We start from the raw sequence: 12,496 nt of genomic DNA, 5'->3' as shown, positions 1-12,496 counted from the left end.
GAGTGGGCGTGGTTTCAGCGCAGCCAGCGGACACGCCCCCAGCGTTTGAGAGCAGAGGCCATTGCTCATTTTTTCAAGATTTTGATAGCTTATTTTATGTACTTGCCGACTTTTTTTATCATTCAAATTTGGCTGGGTGGCTAATAACACATTTTTCTGTGATATGACAAACTCAGAACACATACTTAATTTTGACTTTACAGGGACTTTAACCGTTAACATATACTGTAGATGTGTGACAGTAAGGCCAGACTGCTCCTGTCTGTACCTTTAACTCAGTGGTTCTCAATTGGTTTTGCTTCAGGACAGATTTTACATTGGAAATCAAGTGTCGACCTGCCATAGATCAAGCATAACCTGTATTTAATGTATCCTGAGTTGCATTTCCTTTTATGTTGCATAGTTTTGTTCATGGTTTTCCAGTACAAGGACATGCATCAAGTGTCATTATTTTTGTTGTTGATGTCAACAACAAAATCTACATGAAGTTCTCTCCCCCTTTTAAAAATTGAAGAGTATATTTACTTATATGAGCCCATTATTATCCCGTTTGTTACCTAATATTACATATTTATACACATATTACACAGAAGGAAAGGCTCCTCGTTACCATGGTTAGGTCAGTGTGCTAGTCATAAATAATAGTAATAATAATAAATTAATGTATTTATGAAAAATAAATACTGGCTGAAACACATCTTAAAACTTTAACTACAACTGCCACTGTTGATATAAAATGAGGTCTAATAGATTCTACCTTTAGATTATTTCATATGAAACTATAACATTTTGTCAAAATATAACAGTTACTTTTACTCATGTAAAATTCTGAAACAAATTTGTAAAGGTGATGGTGTGTGATTTTGTATTTATTAATTTTTTTGGCGCATAGCACAGTGTTGCTCTTTTCCTCCTCATTGCTGTTTGGCATGTCAGGGCTGCTACTGTTTGAGAGGTTCAAATTGACAATCTCCGTAACACTTTAAACTAGAAAACTCTCTCTAGAATTGAAATTGGTCACATCAGTTTTGAAGTCTGTGCTCCGCAATATCGAGGGAAGCCCAGTTGTTGAACGCACGCGCCAGAGAGAAGAGCAGATCATTAGCGCGAGCTCGTTACACTCGCGAAAGTGCAGATGAGAAGTCTTTAGCTGTTTGCGAGATTATCATTAAATCTGCCTCGGCAGTCCTACATAGTTGATCACTTGTGCGGCCGCCAAAATATCTTCAATGGGAGAAGTTACCGTGGCATAACCAGTCCGAATAGACCAGTTGAGAAACACTGCTTTAACTCACACACTCATGTCAGACCCCCTCCCCTCGCTTCTCTCTGACATCTGCTGCATGTGTGTGTGTGGCGCAAGTTGACGAGTCTGACAGACAGTCGAGAAGGAAAGGAGATGCGCATGTGAGAATCTCCGTCCGGTTGCATTTTTTCTCAATACCGTAGATAAGCAAATGTACATGGTATGATAACCGTAAATTTTCCAACCGTGGTATACAGTGAAACCGGTATACCACTGCAACCCTAGAGGGGAATGTCACTGTTTCATGACGACATACATCAATCACTGTCTGTGTGTTACTGCTTGATATTAAACAAAACAAAGTCAGAAAAGAAAAGAAAAAAAGGCGTGAAAAAACTGTGTGCTATTTGTATATATATATATTATTATTATTTTTTTTTTGCCTTTTCTCCCCAATATGGAATAACCAATTCCCAAAGTCCTCATGGCAGTGTAGTGATTTACCTCAATCTGGGTGGAGGATGAATCTCAGTTGCCTCCGCATCTGAGACCGTCAATCCACGCATCTTATCACATGGCTTGTTAAGAGCGTTACTGTGCAGACCTAGCACGTGTGGAGGCTCACGCTATTCTCTGCGGCATCTACACACATCTCACCACGCGTCCCACTGAGAGCGAGAACCACATTATAGCGACCACGAGGAGTTTATCCCAACATGACTTTACCCACCCTAGCAACCGGGCCAATTAGTTGCTTAGGAAGCCTGACTGGAGATACTCAACATACCCTGGATTAGAACTTGCGACTCCAGGTGTTGTAGTCAGCGTGTTTACTCGCTGAGCTACCCAAGCCCCCGATGCAGCTCAAATTTTTTCTAAGCACACACGCAACATTTCTAGCAGAATTGTCTGCTATTTTAGTGGATTACCTGTATTAACCTAAGCTGCAGATGTTCTTGCTTCTCATCTGTCTCGCTGTATGTTGATATCAGACACACTGAAGAAGATTAGTGAAGTTTTCGTACTTGTGTTTGTATCTGATTTTTTACATTTTCCTATCAGACGGTTAAATCCTTTTAAACCACTCGTAAATGGTGAAGTTTAAACTCTGATTTTAGCACAGGGTTGATTGACAGGTGAGGGGAGGCGCTTTGCTGCTACCAGTACGCATTCAGGACCTCAAATGCGATGTGGTCACATGTGTTTTTGACCACGTTCGTGTGCGGTTTTTGTGACCTGATCACAAAATGTTTTAGACACCGTTTAGTCCTGTATTTAGCGCTGACCACATGTGATCGGATCACCCGAAACGCATCTAAATAACAAGTGGAAATGGTGTCTTAAGGTTTTCTTAACTTCAGGGGTTTTTGCAACAGGCAAATTTATTGTTTACATCCACAGTGCCAAAACAGTTGCTATGGGTATCAACCATTGCAATTTTTGGAGCGACTCCAGCATTCTGTACACACATGAAATCGTTAATCGTAAATCCCACATTAAAATGTGTCTGTCACTCCTGAAAAAAATGCAGTGTGTACATGCCGAATGTTTCTTGTCTTTCCTAAAAAGAACACAGCTATAGCAGTAAGTACTGAAGTGCTGAGCATTTTGCTAACCATGTCTAGCAAAACTGTGTCAAGACACCATCATATGCATGACAATACGCAAGAATTCCAACCATTAGGCCTACAAACGGATAATGGGGACATGACAATGGAGAGCATTGTTAGCTCAACGATCAGGCTCTATTCATTTGGAAGAACCCCCTTTACAATTAAAGCTTTCACAGCATTGGTGACCAATCAGAATGTGAGCCATGGCTCAGCGGGGGTGTGTGGCTTTGGGGTAAGTATAAGGGGTCTGAGATGCTGAACTGCTGAACAACAATCCCCCTTTCCGGAGTTCTTTCTATATAAAGCAAGAAGAGTTGACCTCATTGGGATGATGCACTGCCCATATGTACAGTAATATATGGCTCTTTTTGTCTGCACTGCTGCTGAGCTATTTCCTGTCTTAGTGAGACTGCAGTGGACTTTGATGCCGGAAACATCCGGGAGGGAAGTCACATAGCTCACAAGACTTGGACGAACAAGTGTGCGGGGGAGAGAATAGACTGAAGGTAGCAGCATAGACAACATGGATCTGTGCTTAAATACAGATCTCCTTGTCTGACACCAGCTGTCAAGTGTCAATATCAATACTTCTTTCTAATGAACAACAAATTTTTAAAAAACAGAGACAAATGTGAAAAGTTTAGTTAGATAAAAAGGTTACTGTTCCCTGTATTCCTTGACCTCTAAATGCTTACCATCTTTTTATGTTTAAAAGTATAAAATTCAAAATATCTTCTCATTCATCTTTCATTTCAAGTGAATTTGTTCCAGGGTTGACGATCAGGCTCAATGTTTGGGAAAGGGGTTGTTTTACTGGGTGGGAGCAGGGTCAGAGTTCACCTCATCGCCTCAAAGGAGGATGTTGTCAAAGCAAGCTCATAGGCGATGGGGCACAGCCCTGAGTGCCCAACGGACTGAGTTGATAACGTTTGCATCAAGGCTTAAAAGGGAGGTCTGAGTAATGACAGGATCAAATAATGCTTTCTGCCTGGGGGCCCGAAGTTTTGGAGAAGATTTGCATAATAATGTAACAGTGCTAATAGTCAGGGTAGGGGCAATAGCGGCATTTTATTTTGATGTGTCCCATCCAGAATAAACAAGACAGAAGTAATCAAATTAATAGTATTATGGTTAAGTATGAGGTTAAAGGCAGTGATCAAATTAAAGTAATGGCCAAATGCAATATACATGTCATCCACAGCAGGGAACATGCAAACAATTTTCATTCCATTTTGCTGTCAACATTAATGCATTACAGAAGTTGGTGAAAAACAGAAAACCCCAGAGGTGTCAATAGGTAGCTGACATAAAATATTTTTTGGGGAGTTGACATGTCATGCAGTGTGACATGCATCTCAAACTACTTCAAACAGCATTTTGCTATTCTTTTATCATTATTATGCATGCAGCTTTTATGAGCTCATATTAACTGAGAGACTATCTGCATAGAATATTTGTACTTTTACACATTTTATAATTTGTTACAACGAAGAATTAGAAGCAGCAACTAATACCCTGTCTGACTTAACTATGTATTTGCCTCATACCCATTCCTCCTTCAATCTAACCGCTGGCATCTCTGAATCCAAGTACGAAGATTAGACAGGTTGGTGAGAGTTATCCTGAAAGGAGTTAACAGATGTGGAATGGAAACAAAATAATAGGGACTTTAAGCAACAGCTGCAGATGGGACGTATTTGTTTGATAATAAATGTTATTGATTGTTTAAAATAGGCACATAATATCGCAAAATCGTTCAAATGCCCCTGAATCAAATTGAAATCGCATTGCAGCAGACATTGAGTTATCGTTAAACATCGCATCGCTGGCTAAGAGAATCGATATAAGATCAAATCGTGATAAAACTTCCAATTTACACCCCTTTTCCATTGACTTATGTGTCAACTACGTATTATTTTTAAATAACCCACAAGCAGTTTAATTGCCATAATTGTCAATTAAACTACTGATGATAATGTTAGTTGACAGTTTTATTTATTTAGTCAGATGAGACGAAAAAGATGCATCATGATGACAATTAAACGATTTTAATTAAAACATACTGTTGACAAAAATATGATGAGAAAAAATAATACCTCAAGATATTAACAGTGCTTAAACAGAAGCATCTAGAACAGAATCTGTTTTTAGAAGGAGAAACCTCTAGAAAGAATTGATTCATAGAATTCAATAATCCAGTATGTTGTATTTCCCCACTTGAGCTGCGTGAACAGAAGAGCTGGACATAGGCAAAATGGACCACTTTACAAATGTGTTAATTTCCTTACTCAAAAGCATCCTATTTATATATGAGATTAATCCCAACATCCACAACATATTTGTAATATCACAGCTTTATATTACAATGTGTAAACTTGACCTAAATTATGTGCCAGTCAGAATGCATAACTTGCATTTTGAATATGCTGTTTCTGCAAAAACAAGCTACATGCAATACAGTATCCTAAACTGGCTAAAACACCGAAAAATATCAACAACTTTTAAAGCATGAAGAAATCTGAGTACAGCAACTTCTAAAAAGTATGAATATTCATTATATGCTACTATTTTAGGAGCTCAGGTTTTCACAAGGACAGTTGTATTTTGTTGTATATTTTATATGCTTGATATCCTACATGTTTAAATATTTTCCTAAATGTTAGGTTAAATATTTGGTTGAAGTTTGGTCTGTTACAGTTTGGCAAACACTTTATTTTGCACATTATCATCAACTAAAATATGTTATTTAAAAAAAAAAATCAGAGTAAAACTAACTAACATTAATGAATTTGACAAGGCAAATGTTGACTTCATTTAAAAGACATTTTTGACAAATGATTTAAACTATTACTAAAACAGTTTTTTTGAAAGGTCAGAGAACTAGTGGTGACGCACAGATTCACACAATACCTAACGTATATAGCCTACACTATAGAGCTGTTTATTCAAAAGAGCAGCATCATCACCAATAACAAGATGTAAGCAAACAAACAAAACAGGAGAGGAAAGCGTCATGGGCCTTTGCAGTATGTAATACGCCCTCAGGCAGAGCACAAGAGATTGACTATTGAGTGTTTGAGCTCAAAGGTCTTGTTAAATCGTTGGTGCTAAACTGCTGCCACAATGCTACGTCCTCCTTTTGTCTGCAAACTATTGTGTACCACATATGCAAACAGGGGAAAAACATCCTATTGTGAGTCATTCTGGATCAAATATAAACCCCAGCTTGTCAAAACATAATTCATATTTACACTCAAAAGCTAAATTTAGAATGTTTTGCCCATTACAGGACATACTATAGCAAAGTACCATAAGAAAAGTTTGCCCTCGTTAAGTTTCTTTCATTTCTCTCATATCATATTCAACTTCAAAAGTGCTTTCAATTTACATTCACTTGTCTACAGTGTCAATGTACAAAACCAACAACAGTGCAACACTGTTTAAAGCATTTTAAACCAGCTCCTGACATCAGCAGTACAGGGAAGTGACACCATTAAATGAATAGTTAAAATTCTCTCATCATTTATCCTCATGACATCTCAGATGTGTATGACTTTCTTCCTTCTGCTAAACAAAAACAAAGATTTGTCAACGATATGCACATAGAAAGCGAATTGCCAAAATAGCAATAGAAGAACTCTATCCTCTCGTGAACACGCATAGATGGGCTAGTTGAAAGCTGTGATTTGTTTTAAAAAAGAAAAAGAAAAAAGGGACTTAAATATTGATCTGTTTCTCACCCACATCTATCCTATTTATTCTTAAGACATGGATGTAACCACTGGAGTCTTATGGATTACTTTTATGCTGAATTATGAGCTTCAAAGTTCTGGTCACCATTCACTTGCATTGAAAGGACAAGCAGCTGAGGTATTTTTCTAAAAATCTTCATTTGTGTGGGTTCATCAGCAGAAGAAAGTCATACACAAGTGGGATGGCACAAGGGTGAGGAGGCCTAAATGATGAAGGATTTTTATTCTTTGGGGTGAACTATACCTTTAAAAGAAACAAGTGGAAAGTGTTCTTCAGTTTTAGAACCGTAAACTCAGAGAGAGAAAGAGAGGAACACAGAGATAATAAAATACTACAGCTGATCAAAGCTCCTTCGTGTGTTTCATCAAACAGTGAAATCTAACAGAGATCTTTTAACCACCTCTTTTCATCTATTTACACTTCAGCATCTGTCATAATCAAGCACTGGGTGGAAAAAGAAGGTTAGGGTACATTTTCATGTAATTAATTTGTACATCTGTAACCCTGCACTAAACAGATGTTCTGTGTTTTTTCTGACAGTATGTATAGTACCACAGAAGAACACCAAAATGAACATGTGTCCCCAGTTCATTACTTGACTTCAGTGCTTTAACCACAAAAAAAGCGACAGAAGGTTTCATGGAATATCAAAGAGGATTGTAGTGGTTGCCTGTAACCACAAGACGAAATTAAGCTGCTTTGAATATAACACATCTCCTGAACATACAGTACTATGCAAACGTTTTAGGCACTTGTGAAAAATGTTGCATAATGAGGATGTCTTCAATAGTAATGACATAAATACTTTTTACTTATCAATTAATGTCATGCAAAGTCCTAACCAATTCTCCTAGGTACACCTTGACACAGTTTTTCTTGGTTGTTGGCAGAAAGGATGTTCCAAGCTTCTTGGAGTATTCGCCACAGTTCTTCTATCTATTTAGGCTGCTTCTGTCTCTTAACGTAATCTCAGACAGAAACGATGTTCAGTGGGGGGCTTTGTGGGGGCCATGACATCTGTTGCAGGGCTCACTGTTCTTCTATTCTAAACTTTTCTATTTACAAAAGAAATGTTTGGGAGTCTAAAATGTATATTTCCTATTGACACTAAAGCTGAAGATATACAAAACTATCTTAAGATAAATGTTTCTTTGAAACATCTTATGTGCTTTTGCACAGCTGTAATTTATTATTTTCATTTACCAAATTTTTCCGATTATGTACAATAAATTATTGATGAATACTTATTGAAAGAGGCCTTACTAGTTGAGTTTCTGTAGCCTAACAGAGCTATTTTACAGCAAAGCTGTCAAAATAAAATATATTTGATCGAAACAGTTCGACTAATCACTTAATGTAATGCATATAATCGACAAATGTAAACAACAAACAGAAAGACAACGTCCACATATGTTTTCCCCTTAGGAAAAATCAATACTTCATTTAATCTCAAATTTCTCCCTCCCTCGAACTTATCAGTGACTTTCCTAACAAATAATTTTGTATTTGCAGTTTTATATTAAGTCATACAGTTGTGACTAGTTGAACGGCTATTTGTTCTCACGAGAGACATCGCGCCAACCCCGTAGCGACAAAAAGTACTTTATTTTAACTCTGTCAAAACGTGTGTCATTTTCCTAAAGAGATTCTCTCTTACCTTGTCCCTGCCATTTCTCCTCACATTGTACGGTCAAACCACAAAACAAGTATAAAACGTTAGGGTTAAGACGGTAAAACTTTTTCTCCTCAGTGTACGTAGGACGTCCTGCGCTCGCGCGTGGATTTCGTGATGTGAATGCTCGCGCGCCTGAGCTGCTGCGTATGCGTGAGTACGGATGGCGGGGTGTCTCGTGGGCACCCCTCTCTCCACCCCCTACATACATTCACAGAGACACACTCCTGTTTGTCAAACGCGTATTAGATATGATTCTCAACAATATTTTTGTGAAATAAACTACGAAGTTGTGATGTTGCTTTATACTACACGACAGGTGCACCAGAAGTTTGTTTGTAATGTAAGATTGTATAATGCTTGAATGGATATTTGCTGGATTGATTATTCAGAAAGCGCCACCTGCTGGCAAATCGTTTAAATTTGGCTCATGACATAATTTCTCATATAAAAGCGTGTTTTAATGCCCGACAACTGCATTTGAGTCTAATTCTACGAGACCGCTCAAGCACCTGCCCGTCCCGCCCGTTCCTCTTCGACTTCCCTTGTCACAGCCATCACAGCACGCAAATCGAGCGCCACTAGTAAAACATCTCAATACGGCCATCCTAACTTAGGCAATAGCCCTCCATTAAGCTTAACAACCAGCAAGTTAGTCTGGCGTTGAAAAACAAGTGAACTCCGGTATGCTAGTTCCTTTGTCAGGCAACTGAAACAAATAAATATGCATTATGTGGTTAATAGTCAATCATATTTGGATATCAGAAACATTAGCTGGCCTGTCAACCGTCACAAGAAAATTAGCAAATATATCATTCGTCCATTGTTTACAGGCTCATACTGATTAGCCAAGATTTATGACAAAGCCTAGTAATCGATTCTTACTCTGTGACACAACATTTACTGGTAATTGTAGGCAAGCCAACTGATTATCATTTCAATGCAATAGTCCAGGGCTCAAGAATTGAAAGTTTAACTGTTCATCTAATTTATTGCATAACAGTTTATTTTAACTACACAAAGTGGTTTGGCAATTCTAAGTCAGAGGTGAAGCCACTGAATATTAACTGAATATTAATATTGTGTCAGCATTAAAGTTGAACTAACCGCATGGCGGCCAAAAGTTTGGAATAATGTACAGATTTTGCTGTTTTGCATGGAAATTGGTACTTTAATTCACCGAAGTGGCATTCAATTGTACATTTAGAACATTACTGATGTGAAAACCAGCACCATCGTTATTTGAAAAAAGTAATTTTTATCCAATCTAGACAGGCCTCATTCCCAGCATCCTTGAGTAATCATGCTTAATTGCTAATTTTGGCAAATCCCACAGTTGAATGCTATTTGGTTAGTTAAATTAAGTTTAACATTGTCTTCTTGTTTGTTTTTGAGTTGCCACAGTATGCAATAAATTGGCATGTGTTAAGGTCAATATTAGGTCAAAAATGGCAGCAACAACAACAACAACAAAAGAAACAGCTCTCTCTTGAAAGTTGTTTTGAGGATTGAAGGTTATACAATGCTTGAAAAGATTTCATACAAAGGTGTACACTACAGTCTTCAAAGTCAAAGGACAACTGGCTCTAACAATTATAGAAAGAGATGTGGAATGCCAGATAAACAAGAGGATAAGTACATCAGAGCCTCTAGTTTGAGAAATAGACGCATCACATGTCCTCAGCTGACAGCTTCATTGAATTCTACCCGCTTAACCCCAGTTGAACAATCATGTACAACAGTAAAGAGAAGACTCAAGGGTGCAGGCCTTGTGGGAAGAATTGCAAAGAAAAAGCCACTTTTGAAACAGAAGAACAAAAAGAAAAGGTTAGAGTGGGCAAAGAAACACAGACATTGGACAGCAGATAACTGGAAAAGCGTGTTATGGATCTTAACCCCATTGAGCTTTTGTGGGATCAGCTAGACTGTAAGGTGCGTGAGAAGTGCCTGACAGTACAGCCACATCTATGGTAAGTGCTACAGGAAGCGTGGTGTGAAATGTCACCTGAGGATCTGGACAAACTGACAGCTAGAATGTCAAGAATCTGCAAAGCTGAAAGATTTTTTGATGAGAAATGTTTTAAGTAGTTTAAGAAGTTTTGAAAAAGAATTCAATTTGTAATAGAAAATGTTCACGCTATTAATGTCCTGACTATACATTGTGATCAGTTGAATGCCACTTTGGTGAATAAAAGTACCAATTTCTTTCTATAAGAGCAAATGTTTTTTTATTTTTTTTATTGCATTACAAGAATAATATACAATATACACACACAGAGGATCACATCATATTATTATCTATTACATTCATAATAGCATCAAAGAAACAATAGACAGTAAAAAAAAATATAAAAAAAAATAATAATAACTATACAGGGGAAACATTACAAAAAGTTCCAAAAAGAAAGGGATTCAAAAATTCTATACATCCGTTTCGCTTTTTTATTTCTTGCATCTTTTAGGGCTTCAATATAATGTTTAAGCTCAATTTTTAATAATATAATGTTAGGTTTATTATTGGTCCATTTCTGTTTGTGAATATGGTATTTTCCATACATAATTATTAAGTTAATCACCAAATTTTGCTCCAAACTCTTATTTTTGTATAACAAAAAAATATCTTTACCAGAAAGACGAATCTTTAATTTTGTGAATTTAAATATCAGATATTCAACATCAATCCAAAACAATTGGGTAAATACACATTCAAAGAATAAATGTTTTATTGATTCTTCTTCTGTGTTACAAACAATGCAAGTTGTCTCCATGTCTCTAAAAAATCTTGAGACTACTTGTCTCACTGGATAAATCAAGTGAATAATCTTATATGTAACTTCTTTAACTTTATTAGTAAGACAGTATTTACTGGGTAAACTCCAGACCTCTTTTCATTCAATTTGATATAAGAGCAAATGTATGTACATGTACATTAATATATATGTACATTATTCCAAACTTTTGGCCACCAGTGTATGTTAGGATTACAATACAACACTCGCAGCAATCTATATCATGTATTTACCTTAAATATTATTAAAACATTGCCAAATGACAAACAGTCCATTAATATTTGTCTGCAGAAAAAGTAGCTATGTGGTAGGGTCCTTGAAGTTGGGCCACTGACGGTTACAGTCTGGTGAGGCTTACTGTTGTAATGCATCTACTAAGCAGTCCTATCCAAATAAACATCATATCGTACATTTGCCCCCCAAAAATGTCTGTGCATGGCCCTGTCAGCCCACATGCTTACTTTGTACATGTAGCACAAACTTTATGCCATCCCAGATGTGTTTAACTTTCTTTCTTCCGCAGAACACAAATTACGATTTTTAGGAGAATATCTTAGTTCTGTAGGTCCTTACAATGCAAGGATGTGTCCAAAATGTTTAAGCTCCAAAAAACACATAAAGGCAGCATAACAGTTATCCATACGACTTCAGTGGTTTAATTCTTGTCAAATCCTGCGATCTAATAGGGTTTCGATCTCACTTTGAAAAGTTCTTATTTCATTCCACTAGATAGCAGCAAGCACTAGAATAATAACGTTTTTCTCTACAACATTCTATCACAATATACAGATCTGAAATGTAGGTGGCACTATAACGTATTTTAGCCCTCACAGATGTTCTTGTCCATAGACATTCAGTCTGATTTTTAGTTTATGCACCTCCCTCATTGTGTCAATAAATATCTTGGCTTCTGAGTGGACTAGAAGTTTAAACTTGGTGTCATTAGAAAACTGAAATCCTCATCTTTGTGATGATAAATAAGATATTTTATCTTCAACTGTCAAAAACATTTTTATGGATGGCTTATTTTGTTCTGGACAATTCTTTAATCAAAAAGGGTTAATAAATGGGTCCTTGGTTTGGTTGGATGCTTGGGGCCTCAGAAATTGTAAACATGCCCCTGTATGTATTTGATGACTTACAGAAATAATACTTCATTTTGTGATTCTTTTGGAAATTTAAAATGATACCTTATATGCCCGCCCCCTGCCCACTCACCAATAGTATTTAGCCACTGCTGGGTTGCCAGATTTGAACAAGTTTGCAGGCAAACAACAGTGCATGCTGCAGCGATGGAAGCCAGCAAACGAACTGGATCAGAGATAACAGATTCCACCCGACCTAAAATGCCTCGCCATCCATCTAAAAACCACCATGACCAGAGGCATAGTAAGCAAGGATAAATATTGGAGATGCTTTTAGA

At 37.2% G+C, this 12,496-nt stretch overlaps 1 protein-coding gene across 1 annotated transcript in view; it reads right to left on the bottom strand.

The window, feature by feature from the left end:
* LOC127632681 (rho GTPase-activating protein 39-like) overlaps window positions 1–8,489 on the bottom strand; it is a 41,564-nt gene extending 33,075 nt beyond the window's left edge. The window contains exon 1 of the mRNA XM_052111420.1: window positions 8,270–8,489. Within this exon, the coding sequence (XP_051967380.1) occupies window positions 8,270–8,283 (14 nt within the window). The 5' untranslated portion in view covers window positions 8,284–8,489. The remainder of the gene's footprint in view (window positions 1–8,269) is intronic.
* Window positions 8,490–12,496: the final 4,007 nt, after the last annotated feature.

This window comes from Xyrauchen texanus, chromosome 39, assembly GCF_025860055.1.
Source record: "Xyrauchen texanus isolate HMW12.3.18 chromosome 39, RBS_HiC_50CHRs, whole genome shotgun sequence".
In the NCBI taxonomy this organism is placed as follows: domain Eukaryota; kingdom Metazoa; phylum Chordata; class Actinopteri; order Cypriniformes; family Catostomidae; genus Xyrauchen; species Xyrauchen texanus.
Note: the sequence above shows the minus strand (reverse complement) of the source record. Positions and strands in the feature narration are given on the sequence as shown.